Below are 19,163 nucleotides of genomic sequence, written 5' to 3'. Positions count from 1 at the left end.
TCGCCATTTCTTAAGCCAAGAAGGGTGTTGTCTTATTCTTCAACTTGGCCTCTGCAGAAGTTTCATCCCTGCAAACACAGACTAGGGCAATTCCTGTGCCACTAAGTGAATCCTGGAGGCACCTGGACACCTAGCTTGCCACTTGCCTGTGGCCTCCAGTTCCTGCTGGTTCCAGACTGATCCAGTGACGCCACAGCTATCCGGGTGTTCGCGCTGGCGTTTTCCCAACAATGTTTTCCCACTCACCGTTCTTCCCGCCAACAGAGCCCCATCCATCCCAGGACCTACTTAATGCAGGCCGCCATGTGACCGTGCTGCTGACACGCCACAACCCCTGGCCCTGCCGCCCCCAAAAATACACCATCGCTGAGCTCTACACCTTCGACCTCAGATGCTGCACCAAACACTGCCACTGTGCCGACCCATGCTCCACGGTAGGACCTTTCACCTGCCACAGCACACTCATCAGACCACCGACCAGCCCCATCCCTAACACACCACCTGAACAAAAAGACCAACTCGCATGTGCTCTTCTCAACACACGCTTACTATGCAAGCATTCCACTGAGTTATGGGACCTCATTGCCACTCTAGCACCCAACATTGTCCTCCTCACCAACACCTGGCTCAAACCCACTTCCACCTCAGAAATTGCCACAGCGATCCTCGATGGATATAAAACCCCTCATCAGAACCACGCCAACAAGCCGGGAGGAAGAACAGTCATCATCCACAAAGAGATCATACAATGTACAAATACCACCATGCCCATGGTACATCTCAACTTCAATCTCCACGCAGACTACAAGACAACCATCAGAGGCACTCTAGCATACCGACCCCCAGGCCCGCGCTCCAGCTTCTGCAACACCATTGCAGACTTCATTGCGCCCCTTGCATTAGACTCCAAGGACTAAATCTTCATTTCCACATTGACTACCCCAACGACAAAAACACCGCACACCTCCTCGACAGTATGAGCAGCCTCGGATAGACTCAGATTGTCTAAGACCCTACACACACCGCAGGACACACGCTGGACCCAATTTTCACCTCCAGCAACCACGTCAAATACAGCCATGTCACAGAACTCACATGGACCGATCACTCCATGGTCCACTTCAACATCTCCAGCCCCCACACTACGACCCCCAAGATAACAAGCACCCCCATCGGAGGTGGAACAAAATCTCACAGACCTCAACACCTCTAACCCTGCTACCGCCACCAACCTCAAACAGGGAGTGAAAAATGTTAACGCCTGGATCACCAATTGCGCAGACAGCATCGTCCCCATCAAAAGCAACATCCAGAGAAAATCCTCCAAAAAGGCCAGCTGGTACACCCAAGAACTCTGAACATCGAAACAAGAAAGCAAACATTCGGAGAGGAGATGGTGCACCAGAAGGACACCTGACAGGGCAGCCTTCAAGACCTCCCTCAACCTCCCCCACCGCGTACTGAGGGCAACAAAGAAGACAGCCCTTGCCCCACACATTGAAACCAGTGCCAACACCACCAAGGAACTTTTCAACATTGTTAAGGAATTCCCCAACCCGGCTGCCAGTGAAAACAACACCACACCAACACAGGAGCTGTATGACAACCTCGCTCACTTCTTCCACGACAAGATCGCAACCAACTACAGAAATTTCAAATCCCAACCCACACCTACGGACTTCCTCAAAAGATATACTGACATGGGCCACACACTGACCATGTGAAACATCCTCTTCACCAAGGACACCACCGCCACCATGAAATCCATCTACTCAGGAGCTCCCACAGACCCATGCCCGCACCATATCTTCAACCTCAGAAACCAAAGGATCAGCCAGGAACTCACCGCTCTACTCAATACTAATATCACCAGCGCAACATTTCCAGATCCTGGAAACATGCTGAAGTCAGACCACTACTCAAAAAACTCTCTGCCAACCCCAGCAAACTCAAAAACTACCAGCCAATATCCCTGCTCCCATTCCCAGCGAAGGTACTGGAAAAGATCATCAAGAATCAACTCATGAGAAACCCGGAGCAGAACCAGCCACTTGACGCCTCCCAATCCGACTTCCGCAGCAATCACAGCACCAAAACCACCCTCTATACAGCCACCGACGACATCCGAACCCTACTTGGACTGAGGAGAAACAGCAGTTTTGATCCTCCTCGACCTATCAGCAACCTTCGACACCGTATCCCACCACACTGATCAAAAGACTCCACCACATCGGCATCCAAAGCGCTCAGATGGATCACCATTTACATTTTTTTTTTTTTTTTTTTTTTAAAGAGTTTTATATAGCACGAACTAGACCCGAGAAATCGGATATCGGAGCGCTTTACATGAGCACCAGTTTCGTAACAGAAGGACACATTCATTTTTGGTAGGCACGGGGAGATTAAGTGATTTGCCCAGAATCACAGGATGTTGAGCGTCATTGCCGAGACTCTAACCCGGTTCCTCAGCTTGAGGCTCCTTCCCCACCGGAGGAACCCAGAGGATCCACCTCCTACCTTTGAATCCAAGGGATAACCTGCGATGTTCACCAGGGCTCATCCCTCAGCCACACACTCTTCAATGCATAAATGACCCAATGGACAACATCATCAGATCCCATGGTCTCAACATCATTTCCTACACAGACGACACCCAACTCATCCTTGCACTCACTGACGAACCTACCACCACCAGAACTAACTTCCACAGATCCATGGCAAATGTCGCCGACTGGATGAAGAACAACTGCCTGCAGCTGAACACAGACAAGATGGAAGTACTGATCTTTGGCAACAGCAGCAAAACATGGAACGATTCATGGTGGCCATCAGACCTAGGACCCGCACCCACTCCTTCCAACCACACCATAAACCTCGAAATCATCACTGACAACAAGCTCACCCTGAAATCACAATCATGGGTTTGCTGAGCACAACTACTCACTCATAAGGATCTCAAGGCATGGGGGGGGGGGCGAAGAGGGTGAAGGCGCAGGGTTCCGACCATCAAGGAGGAGGTCTATCGAAGAGCCATGTCTTGAGGTCCCTCGTGAATTTGGGGAGCTATGTTGTCTGTCTGAGGTGGAGTGGGAGGGCGTTCCAGGCTCTGGCCACGAGGAAGAAGGAGCAGCCTCCCGAGCTGAACTTCCTGGTCCGAGGGACCACGGCGTGGGGGAGCTCGGCTGATCGTAGGGTCCTTTTGGGTGCTCGGAATGTGAGTCTGCTATTCAGGTATGCTGATCCGGTGTTGTGAAGGGTTTTGTGTGCGTGGGTGGGAATCTTGAAAGTGATTCTTGCCTCGATAGGGAGCCAGTGTAGTGTGCGCAGGTGCTGGGTGATGTGGCAGTGTCGTGGCAGGTTGAGGATTAGTCTGGCGGCGGCGTTCTGGATGTTTTGAAGTTTACTGGTGAGGTTTTTGTTGATTCCGGCATAGAGTGTGTTGCCGTAGTCAAGTCTGCTGGCGACGAGTGCGTGTGTGACGGTCTTTCTGTGTTCGAGGGGGATCCATTTGAAGGTCTTGCGTAGGAGGCGGAGGGTGTGGAAGCAGGAGGATGCGACGAAGTTGATCTGGCGATTAACGCTGTCTTCTTCGCCTGCTTCCTCACTCTCAACATGCTACACAAGATCTTCAAGAGACTACACCTATTCACGAGACGCACCGTGACACAAGCTCTCATCACCAGGCGACTGGACTACGGCAATGCCCCCCAAGTAGGAATCAACGCACACCTTGTAGCCTTGTAGAGACTTCAGACTATACAGAATGCCACAGCCAGACTCCTCCTTGACCCTACCCGACGAACCCACATCACACCCCACCTCAGGAAACTCCACTGGCTCCTCGTACAGAAGAGATGCCAATTCAAGCTGCTGACCCATGCACACAAGGCTCTACACAACCAAGGACCTGCCTACCTTAACCACCGCCTGAACTTCCACCAACCATTGAGAAGACTCCGCTCCACCTCCCTTTCACTTGCCCATACTCCCCGTATCTACTGAAGCATAAGTAGAGGACGCTCATTCTCTCACATCGCAGCAAAGACCTGGAACAGCCTCCCCGCTCATCTCTGGACCATCACCTCACTTCAGGAATTCCGAATGGCCCTCAAGACCTGGCTGTTCGAATAAGCTTCTCTGGCTTGTAAGCACCTGGATACCCAATCGGGTGATTAGCTGCGCTTTATAAACCCTGATTGATACCCTTAAATGCATTCCACTGTGTGTGATGGTTTGTCATCACAAAATAGGTGGACATTTCTTGACAGAGTTCCTCTCTATCTACAGGGTGCATTAGCAGGCATGCATGCGTCCTCTATTTTCTCCTCATGCAGAGATCTCCTCCACATTCGCCCACCAATTCTGTAAGTGAATGGTCTAATATTTCCCCTATCATTTGTACCACCTGCAGCCTACCCTAGAGTTTTTTTAGTGATAAAGATATAGTAAATTCTAGTCTAGGTCTAGTGTACTCATGAGAATAGCCTTTTCCCATAGGTGTAGGGAAGCACATAGTTAGCAAGCCCCTGGTCAGAAATCAGCTCCTTCAGTCGTCTACAGATAGATCTAGTGTATTGAGGTTTGTGCTGGTCTATCCAATTTGTGATACCAAACAATGTTCAAGTCACTTCCTAAAATGAGTTATCGTTTGCTTTACCAACGTACCTCCTAATAATTTTTAAACTAACAGTCCTCTTGGTGTGAGTTAAGGCGTAAATGTTGGTGTAGAACTTTCTCCCTGGCGATCTTTTACTAGTTTGTACCTACTGTGGGGGTGTCAAATTATTCTGATGGGAGTAGGACTTAAAACTTGTTTGCATAGCATTCCTACCACTATTCTTTTGGTATCCACTGTTGCCCACATTTGTTATGTCTCATACAAAATACATCGGCTCTGGGAAAGTGTGCCTTCAGTAAAAATAAAGATGATATACAGGTTTTGTAACTTTAACAATCTCCAAACCCTGAATCTTTTATTGGGGGGTGGTGGGTCAGAGGGGTGATTTTAAGCCTCTAACAATTAATGAAAGACACTTGAATGTTCAGGTATTTCCTAGCTGCCTCTTGATGGTCTATTCTGAGCTGTGGTGTGTACAGAGCCTGAGAAGACCATAAATTACCCCCGCCCCCAACTTCCATATTCAAACACAAATCTATCTTGGTATCAGACATCCCTTTCGTCACCACGGACAAGGCCACGGACTGTGGTCCTGTATACTGTGGCAGAGTCCACTGCCTCCCCATGCATTACCTATTTACAATGCATCTATAGGGACCTCGATAGATGATGTCCCCCCTATTAACGTATTACCTCCTCCCCAGCCCGAGCCGCAGAAAATTTGTCTACTCCCATTTCCTCAGAGCCCCAGTCAACATGGAAAAAGACTCAGCCAGTGCATCAGCACCACTAGGGCAGCCCTTAGCACTAATATTTCACCTCTTCCCAGGCAATGTCAGATTATACCAATTCACCACTTATCAAAGGCTCCTAGTCTTAGTTCACTGCATTCTTTCTTTCTTTGTCCACCCCCCACATTCTGTAACTTCGATTTCTATCATATTGAGAGTTTTCTTTCCTTCGGGTGAATACTGGTTCTCCATAAACAATGAGGTCTCGTTGTCTAAAATCCCTTGTTCAAGCTGTTTTGTAAGGGTCCGGGCCCTCGGTGGAAGAAGGGTCTCCATCACTAACTTAGAGATGAAGCAACTTTTTCCTTTTCGATGGGAAGGTAATTGTGTATATTGTCTTCACAGAATCTGTACTCAAGGTATTCATCTTTGGCCATCAGCCATTTGGTTTGGGATTCCATATGGCAAATTGAAGCGGTGGTTAGATGATTCTGCTAGTTGCTGTAACTGTGACTCTGCAGATTCCAAACGCAAATCTACTGCCCATATCTCAGTTTTCATTTCAGAACGGTTTCTACTGAGGTCTACTTTCAGTTTTTCCGGAAAAAGACTTTTCAAGATCGGAATATAGATCCTCGAGAAATGCCATGGGATCTTTTTTAATGACCACTCCAGTTGTTTTGTGGCATAGTAAAGTCTGTTTCTGAGGGTCTTCCACAATCTGTACTGTGACATGCATAGGTGTAACTGGCTTGCTGGTGCATACTCAATTGTCTATGGGGCATATAGAGAGCTCAACTGTTTCAATTCATAGGGGTCCAGAAGGATGTCTCTCAAAGGGGGGTGTTCTTTCCCATGTTAGATCCCTTTCAGTGCCCTCACTGTGGTGGCTTATCATGGTTAGTTTTGTTGGTGGGGCCGAACCTCACGTAGCCCCTGTCTGGGTCAGGTCTCAGGGTGTATGTGCTGCCTTTTCTTCGTGTCTCAGTGAAGTGCCTCATAACACTTTAAGGACTCCAGACAGGAAGATTTCAGGGGTTCAATGCCCTTGTTTGGTTCACTTAGGAGGGTTCAGGTGAGGTCTTCTAAACAGGGCCAGTATAAGTCATGGTTTGCTCCGGCCATGGTGCATACTCCATGCATCATGCTGTTAATTGGGTTTAGTTATACTGCCTGGGATATAAGCCAGGAATCGGTTGGGCTTTCTTCCTGCATTCGGGGATCTTACACTCAACACTGTGGCCGGGACAAATTCCTCTTGGCCCCTCCCAGCCCTACTTAAGCACACAGCGCAGGTCCACCTGGTGCCTCCATCCTCCTCTGCTAGGCAACCAGACCTGCTCTTGAAGCTCCTTTTAGTGTTGAGGTGACAACGATCATTGCCAAAGATCTCTGTGTTCTGCGCACTCACCTCAGCAGTAGAGCTGCACAGCTCAAAGGCCTCCAGGTTTCAGAGCTTGGGCCTATCCAGCTTCTCCTTCCTCCTCCACAAGGCTGTCGTGTACGCCTGTAGGACTCATCTCTGTGGTACAGAGTACCTGCTTCTTTCCTAAGGCTGCTTCCATGTCGCCAGTCACAGCTAAGTGAAGGATGGTGCCAGATGCTTATGGCTAGGGAGTGTATTTGCCGCTCTACCTGCAAACAGGGAACAGAACAAGAGGGCTCAGTCCTGCCTCGCTTTCATTTTGTGGGGGATTCCTCTCATCCCACACTTATCTCCGCCTTGTCTGTTTTTTGGTGCCATTTCCATTCTCATAGATATATTTTCAAGTGTGCTTTTTTGTTACATTTTTACGAACAGGGTTTTCTTCATTTTTAAAATTCACCAAGCTAGAGATTTGTCAGTTTATAGTAGTTTGATTTCACAGGGTGTCTGGGGTGATGGCAACCTGGCAAATTTGACATCAGGTTCATCGCAGATAAGATGATCATATTACTCACACTGCATTGAAAAATAGTTAAATGAAAGTTTCAAATACATTTCACAAATCAAACACCCCCACATACCTGGAATTTGGGACACAATGTCTCCAGCTAGTTATTTAGCTTGCACATATACACAGGTTTGGTGTTTTAGGATAGAACATTGGAAACATTAAAAAAAAACTATGTTTTTTGGGCTGTGGCCTAGGAGTAATGAGTTGAAATAATGGCCACTCTTTCGTTTCTAGGTACACATTTAAGATAATTCATTTTTCTTTCAGAAGATGCGTACAACTCCTAAGCGAGAACAGATCTAGCACTGTCCAGCCTGGTTGTAGACTGCCTTCTTTTTCTCTGGCAAACCCACCTGTCTTGACATTTACCTGCATAAGCAATCAGAAGAAATGCTTATTTAAAAAAAAAAAGAAAAAAAAAACACCACTTGCCAGGAGATCACTGCAAAATACATCCAACTCTTTCCTGGGACGGTTTTCACTTTTATGACTGTTTATCTCAATCTGCTTCGGCACTTCCATTAACAATGGCAGCAGACAGCATAAAAAAAGTTACTTTATTTCAGTTTTTCCGGTGAGTTGCACAATTCCTCTGTGATATAAAAAAATCTGGAACCATTTTTTGTGTCAATATAGAAAGTGGACAATGTAGAAACCTAACATTTAGAGCATTGTTTGCAGTTCTTTGTTGGCACAGGGTTAGCCTGTTCTAAGATCTCGATAGTCTGAGAAGGCCACGAATTCGCCTGATAAGGGCCTGAACAAAGCTATGTCGAGAACGCTCTTTGCAGTAAAGGCTTTCAATATCCAGTAGTCTCTTCTGAAGCGATTCTCCAAAACTTTGTGCTGCTTCGCTCTGAAGCTGTAAAGGAAAGGACACAATCAGGTCAATGCATACCAAAAGTGTACATACAATTAAGAATAAAAGATGTCTTCCACTGACGAACTTCTAGATAACTATATGGAATCAGACCACTTTTTCTTCTACCGATTCCTCTCACAGACCTATCTGTCCACTAACCAGAACCCATAGTTTATTTGTGAGCCACAGCCAAACAATCCAACCCAACAAACGATCATCTACTGTAACAACTCCCCATACTTTCTAAAATCATGCCTAGTCTTAAACTGCCTCACTTCATTTGCCAATGCGCAAATTTTATTCAACCCCATTCAATCTGTCTTTTAGACTCTACACTCCACGCACACTGCACTTTGTTACATCTCAAACTATATAATATCTGCCGGCCTCAATTGCCTACCTTATATTCCAATACTCTTTTAGCATCTTTTGCATTTGTCAGTCAACCAGGTTACCCTTCTCTCTACACACTACTCTAAGCAATACAAATGTAGCATTCTATTAGTTCTCCTACCCCATACAACCTTTATCCAGCCCTCTACTCTTCAGTCTCAAATCACACCAGTCTAACAGTCATATTTCCTCACTACTTGGCTCATGTCTCCTTGCTTTTCTTTCTGTAAACTATTTCCCTTGGAAATATCTCATCGTTAAAGTTATCTTGCCATCTTCATGTTTATGATACACAATATTTTTCTTCTTACAAATGTTTTTACCTCTGATCGCCAATCCAAAGTCTCAAGACTGCCTCACTATAATTCCCCAAATGATGACAACTCTTTTCCTTGTGTTTAATTCTTCTCAGACTGAAATAAATTACTTCCCATCAGAATATGCCCACACATTTTCTAATTCCTATTCTGTTTCCTCTAGACACTCGTAAACCTACACCTTTAGCCAGAATATTTAGTGTGTTGCTCAACCCAACCAAGAGCCAGGAATCCTTCATCAAATCTCCAGCAAATGTTGATGATACCAAGTGCACTGTATTTGTGTTTTTAGTAGTGCTTAGACACAGGGTTAGCACTTAGACATGATAGGTAGGACTAGCTAGGAGTAGTAGAAGACTGGTTTATTTTTCAGAACACGTGGTGTAACTCGGCTCCACCAAGAAATTGAAAGGTTAACTGTATTATGAAGTCATGGCATGATATTCCAGGAAGCAATAAGCAAGGCTTGGATGTACATTGGTACAAGAAGCTGACATTCTTCAGATAGCATGTACCCTCAGAGCAGGAGAAGCCTCACAAAGTGTGAGCACGCAGGTGCCTGATCATGTGTTATTTTGACTAGAGGCAGTTTTGGGTACAAGCCCTTACAGACTGTGTGATGCATGGAAAATGACAGCAAAGGGCTTGGGAGGTTCTCAAGCAAGAAATTTGTCGATTGGATAGTTGCCAGTGTGTTGTCTATAGAGGTCTGCAGCACATACATGTGGATGAGACTCGACGCAGACCTTTGTCTATGGTGCTGTCACACAGATGTGCATCAGGGCAAAGCTGAACTTATCTCTGAGGTGGGTCTCTGCGCAATAACAAGAAATCGCAACATCAGTCTAAATGGTAGGTATTTGGATTGTTTTAGTTATTGATTTTCTTCCAATTCTCTCTCTCTCTCTCTCTATATATATAAAGACATATATATATATAAATACATATATATATATATATATATATATAAATAAATACATATATATATATATATAAATACATATATATATATAAATACATATATATATATATATAAATACATATATTACCTACTGGCGGTCGCCAGTAGGTAGTTATAGTTAGGACCCCTTTTCCATAGGAAATCCGCAACATTCTATTTTGAATAACTTTGGCGCCGGTCGACGAATCCTCGCGAATTTCTCAAAATAGGTGGGGCGCTACGCTCAGCTCCTACCCTGAAAGTCTCGGGGGGATTCGTCAAGCGGGGGCTGAGATAAAAGGGGGGTCCCAAAACGCGTTTTTCCCATGCATTTTTCCATAGGACCTTTAGACAGGGCTACAGCCCGAACGGCTGAACAGAATTACTAGAAATTTGGCAGAGAGGTAGTCCTCAGGTCAAGGAAGTGCCTTTTGTAGGTTTGGTGTAAATCTGTTCAGTAGATTGAGAAAATAGCCTTTAAATCAATATATATATCTGAGCCAGCTTACGGTACGCTTACCGTAAGCTTACCGTACGCGTACGGTGGCGTGCGCGAGCGTGATTCTGATTGGCTCTTAGATCTTAGTAAACATTCGAAACAGCCGAAACCAGGAAGCGGCGGCCGCCATTTTCTCTCTCGCACTGAGAGCTAGGTTGTTAAATAAAACCAATAAACATATAAAGGGGCTGTTTAGATAGCTCCCACACACATAGCCATGTTGTGGGAGTCCCCAAAGACCCCCCAAGGCCAAAAATGCAATTTTTATTTTTTCGCTAATTTCGCCGATTACGCTTACCGTACGCATACGGTAAAAAATGTAAAAAAAAAAAACACTATCCACACTCTCCCCACCCCCTGTGCTTTTGGTTGCCGCAGGCCACCAAATGTGCAGGGCTTATTTGAGGTGTGAAAAACCACAATATTTTAAACAAAAATAATAAAAGAAAAAATTAACAACACTCTCTCCACCCCGTGTGCAAATGATGTCCGAAGGGCACCATTTGTGCATGGCTTATAAAAATTACGAAAAATTAAAATAATACCTTTCAAAACGAAGTGCATCATATGTCCTCCATGTGCGCAAAGCGCATCTTGCGTACATGGCCCATCTAGCGTAACGTGGGCACGCGGTGCGCGTAGCGCACCGCGTGCCCACCGTGCGTGCACGGCACTAACTGCGTTACTGTGCGCGCACGGTGCGCGAAGCGCACCGTGCGCGCACGGAACGAACTGCGTTAAGTGGGCGCGCACGCCACGAATGGCGTAAAGTAACTTAGCATTTAAAAAACCGTACAAATTCACTGAAAAAACCATAGGTTTCACACACGTTATAGTTAGGAATTAGCATTTAAAAAACCTTGCAAATTCACTGAAAAAACCATAGGTTTCACACATGTTATAGTTAGCGGAAATTTTACTGATAAAAAACCAGTGAAATTCCCCCGTTATAGTTAGTGTAGGCAACTATAACTCACGCGACCGCAATCTTCTGCTGATGACATATGTGTCTTTATGAAAAAAAAATATTTGAAATATATGTATAGCTAAAAATGTATGGAAGAAGACATGGACAAATAAGTGTCTAAATACAGTATTAGCATCAGCAGAAGATTGCGGTCGCGTGAGTTATAGTTGCCTACACTAACTATAACGGGGGAATTTCACTGGTTTTTTATCAGTAAAATTTCCGCTAACTATAACATGTGTGAAACCTATGGTTTTTTCAGTGAATATATATATATAAATACATATATATATATATATATACACACATATATATACACACACATATATATATATATATATTACCTACTGGCGGTCGCCAGTAGGTAGTTATAGTTAGGACCACGTTTCCATAGGAAATCCGCAACATTCTATTTTGAATAACTTTGGCGCCGGTTGACGAATCCTCGCGAATTTTTCAAAATAGGTGGGGCGCTACGCTCCGCTCCTACCCTGAAAGTCTCGGGGGGATTCGTCAAGCGGGGGCTGAGATAAAAGGGGGGTCCCAAAACGCGTTTTTCCCATGCATTTTTCCATAGGACCTTTAGACAGGGCTACAGCCCGAACGGCTGAACAGAATTACTAGAAATTTGGCAGAAAGGTGGTCCTCAGGTCAAGGAAGTGCCTTTTGTAGGTTTGGTGTAAATCTGTTCAGTAGATTCTGAGAAAATAGCCTTTAAATCAATATATATATCTGAGCCAGCTTACGGTACGCTTACCGTAAGCTTACCGTACGCGTACGGTGGCGTGCGCGAGCGTGATTCTGATTGGCTCTTAGATCTTAGTAAACATTCGAAACAGCCGAAACCAGGAAGCGGCGGCCGCCATTTTCTCTCTCGCACTGAGAGCTAGGTTGTTAAATAAAACCAATAAACATATAAAGGGGCTGTTTAGATAGCTCCCACACACATAGCCATGTTGTGGGAGTCCCCAAAGACCCCCCAAGGCCAAAAATGCAATTTTTATTTTTTCGCTAATTTCGCCGATTACGCTTACCGTACGCATACGGTAAAAAATGTAAAAAAAAAAAACACTATCCACACTCTCCCCACCCCCTGTGCTTTTGGTTGCCGCAGGCCACCAAATGTGCAGGGCTTATTTGAGGTGTGAAAAACCACAATATTTTAAACAAAAATAATAAAAGAAAAAATTAACAACACTCTCTCCACCCCGTGTGCAAATGATGTCCGAAGGGCACCATTTGTGCATGGCTTATAAAAATTACGAAAAATTAAAATAATACCTTTCAAAACGAAGTGCATCATATGTCCTCCATGTGCGCAAAGCGCATCTTGCGTACATGGCCCATCTAGCGTAACGTGGGCACGCGGTGCGCGTAGCGCACCGCGTGCCCACCGTGCGTGCACGGCACTAACTGCGTTACTGTGCGCGCACGGTGCGCGAAGCGCACCGTGCGCGCACGGAACGAACTGCGTTAAGTGGGCGCGCACGCCACGAATGGCGTAAAGTAACTTAGCATTTAAAAAACCGTACAAATTCACTGAAAAAACCATAGGTTTCACACACGTTATAGTTAGGAATTAGCATTTAAAAAACCTTGCAAATTCACTGAAAAAACCATAGGTTTCACACATGTTATAGTTAGCGGAAATTTTACTGATAAAAAACCAGTGAAATTCCCCCGTTATAGTTAGTGTAGGCAACTATAACTCACGCGACCGCAATCTTCTGCTGATGACATATGTGTCTTTATGAAAAAAAAATATTTGAAATATATGTATAGCTAAAAATGTATGGAAGAAGACATGGACAAATAAGTGTCTAAATACAGTATTAGCATCAGCAGAAGATTGCGGTCGCGTGAGTTATAGTTGCCTACACTAACTATAACGGGGGAATTTCACTGGTTTTTTATCAGTAAAATTTCCGCTAACTATAACATGTGTGAAACCTATGGTTTTTTCAGTGAATATATATATATAAATACATATATATATATATATATACACACATATATATACACACACATATATATATATATATATTACCTACTGGCGGTCGCCAGTAGGTAGTTATAGTTAGGACCACGTTTCCATAGGAAATCCGCAACATTCTATTTTGAATAACTTTGGCGCCGGTTGACGAATCCTCGCGAATTTTTCAAAATAGGTGGGGCGCTACGCTCCGCTCCTACCCTGAAAGTCTCGGGGGGATTCGTCAAGCGGGGGCTGAGATAAAAGGGGGGTCCCAAAACGCGTTTTTCCCATGCATTTTTCCATAGGACCTTTAGACAGGGCTACAGCCCGAACGGCTGAACAGAATTACTAGAAATTTGGCAGAAAGGTGGTCCTCAGGTCAAGGAAGTGCCTTTTGTAGGTTTGGTGTAAATCTGTTCAGTAGATTCTGAGAAAATAGCCTTTAAATCAATATATATATCTGAGCCAGCTTACGGTGCGCTTACGGTACGCTTACCGTACGCGTACGGTGGCGTGCGCGAGCGCGATTCTGATTGGCTCTTAGATCTTAGTAAACATTCGAATCGGCCGAAACCAGGAAGCGGCGGCCGCCATTTTCTCTCTCGCACTGAGAGTGATGTTTAAAATATAAAGCACAAAAACATGTAAAGGGGCTGTTTAGACAGCTCCCACACACATAGCAATGTTGAGGGAGTCCCCAAAGATCCCCCAAGGCCAAAAACGGAATTATTATTTTTTCGCTAATTTCGCCGATTACGCTTACCGTACGCGTACGGTAAAACATTATAAAAAAAAAAAATTATCCACACTCTCCCCACCCCGTGTGCAATTGGTGCCCGAAGGGCACCAATTGTGCATAGCTTATTAAAGATGAGTTAAACTAAAATATAAAAAAAAATAATAATAAAAAAAAAAAATTATCCACACTCTCTCCACCCCGTGTGCAAATGATGCCCGAAGGGCACCATTTGTGCATGGCTTATAACATATACGAAAAATTAAAATATTACCTTTCAAAACGAAGTGCATCATATGTCCTCCATGTGCGTACATGGCCCATCTAGCGTAACGTGGGCACGCCGTGCGCGTAGCGCACCGCGTGCCCACCGTGCGTGCACGCCACTAACTGCGTAAAGTGGGCGCGCGGTGCGCGAAGCGCACCGTGCGCGCACGGAACGAACTGCGTTAAGTGGGCGCGCACGCCACGAATGGCGTAAAGTAACTTAGCATTTAAAAAACCGTACAAATTCACTGAAAAAACCATAGGTTTCACACACGTTATAGTTAGGAATTAGCATTTAAAAAACCTTGCAAATTCACTGAAAAAACCATAGGTTTCACACATGTTATAGTTAGCGGAAATTTTACTGATAAAAAACCAATGAAATTCCCCCGTTATAGTTAGTGCAGGCAACTATAACTCACGCGACCGCAATCTTCTGCTGATGACATATGTGTCTTTATGAAAAAAAAATATTTGTAATATATGTATAGCTAAAATTTAATGGAAGAAGACATGGGCAAATAAGTGTCTAAATACAGTATTAGCATCAGCAGAGGATTGCGGTCGCGTGAGTTATAGTTGCCTGCACTAACTATGACGGGGGAATTTCATTGGTTTTTTATCAGTAAAATTTCCGCTAACTATAACATGTGTGAAACCTATGGTTTTTTCAGTGAATATATATATAAATACACACACATATATATATATTTATATATATAGAGATGTATACAATATACGATACAATATCATAACCGCTTCCCAAAGGACTAGAGTCTGACCCTTGAAGCGCCAACTGTTATTGCCAGGTTCGGTCAGATTCTTATTAACTGACAGATGCTGGTTGAATTTTTGCTTCCTGTCCTATATAACCTTCAATCTAAAAATACTATCCATCATCTATCCAAGACACCAAGTACATAATATCCACAAAATCTATTACTAACTTACCTTCCACGCAGTTAAAGCACTACTATCCATGCTCATCCAGAGCAATTTAGATCACTGTAATAGCCTACTTGCTGGTCTTCCTTAACCCCTTCCATGCCCATGACGGAACGGTTCCGTCATGAGCATCGGTTGCGCTATGCTCATGACGGAACCGTTCCGTCATGGGCCCGCCCGCGCTCGAACCCTTCAGCACCGCGGGGGAATTCCCGCAGCGCTGAAGGGGTTAATATCCATTCCTACCACTAGGCAAAGCTCTCAACTTTGTCACAAGAAGTATTTTTAACCTCCCAAGAATTTTCACAAAATCCACTAACTACTGATATTTCAAGGCTGTAGAAGATCTATCTCCCAATTACCTATCCCACATGGTGAACAGGTATGTATCATTGCATAACCTTCACTCAACAAATCAAAACATATTTAGTGCCTCTTAAACCTCCCAGTGCTGCATCTCGATTCTGCTCATTCTAACTATTCAGATATTAACACTGGCTGGCCTCCTCACATGCCACTGTTTTATAGTCTTACTGAGTAAAGCTGGTAATGGTTTAAATAATTCTCGTTTACTTACATGTACACTCCTTTCTCGCTCTAATATCACTTAATGTAGCAAGTAGCTGTGCACAGATTTACTAGTTTGTCCAGAAGTCGTAAGTAAAGTCTCTGGGCCTGCAGGATGAGTACATGGAAATGTGTGTCCTGCAGATCCAAGGACACAATCCAGTCCTAAGCATCCAAGATGGGAAACAGGCTTTGCAACAAGGCTTTTACCAAGTTGTGCCTTTACCACACTGTTTACCCATCTAAATGCCTTTACAACGCATGCACTTATGGTAAGTTGGGGGAGAGGGGCCTCTCCCCACACACACACACACACACACACATATATATATATACACACACACACACACATACACATATATATACACACATATACATATATACACACACAATGTGTGGTAATGGCATGCAATGTTAAAGCATATGCATTCTAAAAAAATGCTAGGTAAAAAATGCACAGTAAAGGCATGCAACGTATTTCCCTGCATTGTTCTGTCATACAAGCATCCAAGATCTTGACTAGCACGAGCATTTCGAATTTGTCCTGCCACAGGAAGGCATTCAAATGTCCAATATAGGCCGGAAGCCTCTGTCCATTTTTTAACAACAGGAAATAGAAACAGTAACGACCCTCTCCTCTTTTCAAACCAGAAAACATCTCAAAAGCGCCTTTGGAGAGCAACACTCACATTTCCTGTAAATGAATGGAGTGGTGCTTGGAAAGTCTGTTGATGAGGGGAGAAAATTTGGTAGGGCAAAAGAAGGGGTAGGTCATAGTTATGCTGAATAATTTTTATGACCCATCTATCAGACATGTTGCATCAACACCCTGGGAGGAACTGCTGAATCCTGTCCCCAAGGGATGGGTGTGCACTGCTGAGGGCAAATGAAAGCAGCTTAGTGGCTGCTGCCACATGGGTAGCAGACTGAAAGGACTGGTGCCCCTGCTAGCCCATGTGTTGCATGCCAGAACCATAACAGGCCTCGAAAGGACTGGGGTGATTGCTGCAGCCTTTGGGGGTACAGCAACGCCAAACCTCTGGTGTAGCCTCTGAATTTTCTAATGAGACTGGTTGGCAGGTGTCAAGAGACCATTGGAGCGCACTGTGTCCTTAACAAGTTGCAGGGCGGAATCTGCTTTTTAACCAAAAGGACGAGTTACTTACCTTCGGCAACAATGTATCTGGTAGAGACACAGTCTAGCCACAGATTCCTTAACTTAGAATATCCCCAGGCGACAGACTGGAACCGGAAAACTTTCCGCAGCAGCACCTCTGCGCGCCAGTGGGCGGCGTCGCACAGCTCCGCCCGGACCTCGTCCACGGACGTGACATCAGCGGAGCCATATATGCCCCTCCCGGCGCGCTGACGTCAGTTTTCGTAGGAGAAACTTTCCCACGCCACAACGCGGAGCGACCACTAAAAACAGTGAGATTATGGAAACAGTGTGCAGAAAAGATGAAAAGTAAAAGAATTCAAATGGTGAAAAATAGCACCATAAAGGACAGTGCCAGGCATTGTATATTGAAAGTAGTGAAGGGAAGAGCAGAGCACCGCTCTGAGAAGCAACCCCGCACAAGCGAAGGATAAACCTCCCCGGAGGTAGAAGATGATGTGAAAAAGCATCATAGGAGACGATAGAAAGGCTGCAACTTAAATACATAATCGTGAAGGACAACAAGTCCGGAACAGATGAGCAAGGACAATGTACCACAGGACGGCACCAGAAAGGGACGTGGCATCCCCAGTAATAGACCCATGGACAGAGGCAGAGCCAACAGACTTGAAACCAATGGACTGCTGGGGAGGTAAGAGACCCCAAGGCGATTGAGAAGGGGATGGGGGTGGGGAAACCTGAGTAGATACCACACTAGACCAAACAGCTCGTAGGGATGCCAAAGGCACACGACACATGAGCATACCGTCCGATTACGAGAATGGCCGGAGTAGCTCAAGCAAAACAGAATGAAGCATGCCGCGTAGGAGTGAAAAGAAAGATGTCACCCCGCAGAAAGACAAAGCCACCTGGAGGGAGGCGAATGCAGGAAGCCCAACCTGAAAAGGTTCCTCACAGAACGGGGAGGACAGGCGGGAGTTAAGGAATCTGCGTCTAGACGGGGTCTCTACCAGATACATCGTTACCGAAGGTAAGTAAATTGTTCATCTGAAAGAGACATCTAGCCGCGGATTCCTTTACTTAGAATAGATACCAAAGCCATACCCATAAAAGAGGCGGGTCTGCGACCGAACTCCACCGAGTTCCCGAGAGAACTTAGCCGTCAGCAAGGTGACGAAACACAGTGGGGACTGCAAGCCAGTGCAGTCACACCCGCCCATGAAGCTCTAAAAAGAGCGGCAAACAGTGGGAGGCAAAGGCACCACAAGCAATTAAAGAACAGCTCGAAACCCCCCGTATATATACCAGGTTGAGAGGAAGAAAGCATAAAGCTAGAAATGTCGGTGCGGAAGTGAGAGTTCATGGCTACGTAAAGAAGAGGACTAAGCCAAGGGTCCGATGGATCCACAGGATCCGATGTGTGGACTGAAGTAAAACCCTGAGAATGACTAACTGGTATGACAGATGCAGAGCATACTGGTCCAGTATGCACCACAGTGGAACAAAGCGCTGCCGAACCCGCACCAGCCAAGACACGTGGGGTAGCATTGGCAGGACGCCAACCCCTGGCCAGGAAGTGCCGGTAGTACCAGAAACACAAGGCACTCAAGCACGCAGTCGCTCCTTCACAAGACATGAGAGGGTGGACGGCAACAAGCATAAGAACCCAAAACAGGACTACAGTAAAAATGATAGTCATGTGCAAGACAGGAACACACAGAAGCATACCGCGTGGATGGAAGAACCACACGAAGTATAGAAAATAAACTCCTGTAGGGTAGCGAGAGCAGCCCACAGGAGAAGGATGCATTAGCAGGTAGACAACTGGTAAAAAGTGGGGTATCAGGCAAGCTGGACACCCACAGAAGAACTCGTAGGATGAGCATACTGAGGCGAAGACCACGGACACCACAGGAAGGACGCTGCCAACGCGACTCTGCTGTGTGAAGAGCACAGAGCAGATATAGATTAAAAAAATATATACGTGCAAAACAACGTTTTACCTGATTAAATACTAGAGTACGTGAAAAGTACCAACAGTCATATCGAAGCAGCAGTGGACAGGACCATGTCCAGAGTCGCAAGCGACATCATCCCCCTGCCTGGGAGGAGCCACAGTCCCCCGCTAGACATATGAGGAGATGGAGCCAGACACGATAGTGGAAATAGAGAGGATCAGCATAATGGCCGAGGGACCCAAGTAATGAGTATCCTGAAGAGAACACTCCCCTTGAGAGTGTTACAGCAGGTACCTTATGCCGAAGTGTGGAAAACACCTGTGCGGAAGCAACA

At 45.3% G+C, this 19,163-nt stretch overlaps 1 protein-coding gene across 1 annotated transcript in view; it reads right to left on the bottom strand.

Annotated features, from left to right (window-relative positions):
• Positions 1-7,824: 7,824 nt before the first annotated feature.
• NUP205 (nucleoporin 205) overlaps positions 7,825-19,163 on the bottom strand; it is an 839,084-nt gene continuing 827,745 nt past the window's right edge. Inside the window, exon 43 of the mRNA XM_085651995.1 lies at positions 7,825-8,148. Within this exon, the coding sequence (XP_085508121.1) occupies positions 7,996-8,148 (153 nt within the window). The 3' untranslated portion in view covers positions 7,825-7,995. The remainder of the gene's footprint in view (positions 8,149-19,163) is intronic.

The sequence above is a fragment of the Triturus cristatus genome, chromosome 4_1 (genome assembly GCF_964204655.1).
Source record: "Triturus cristatus chromosome 4_1, aTriCri1.1, whole genome shotgun sequence".
In the NCBI taxonomy this organism is placed as follows: Eukaryota; Metazoa; Chordata; class Amphibia; order Caudata; family Salamandridae; genus Triturus; species Triturus cristatus.
Note: the sequence above shows the minus strand (reverse complement) of the source record. Positions and strands in the feature narration are given on the sequence as shown.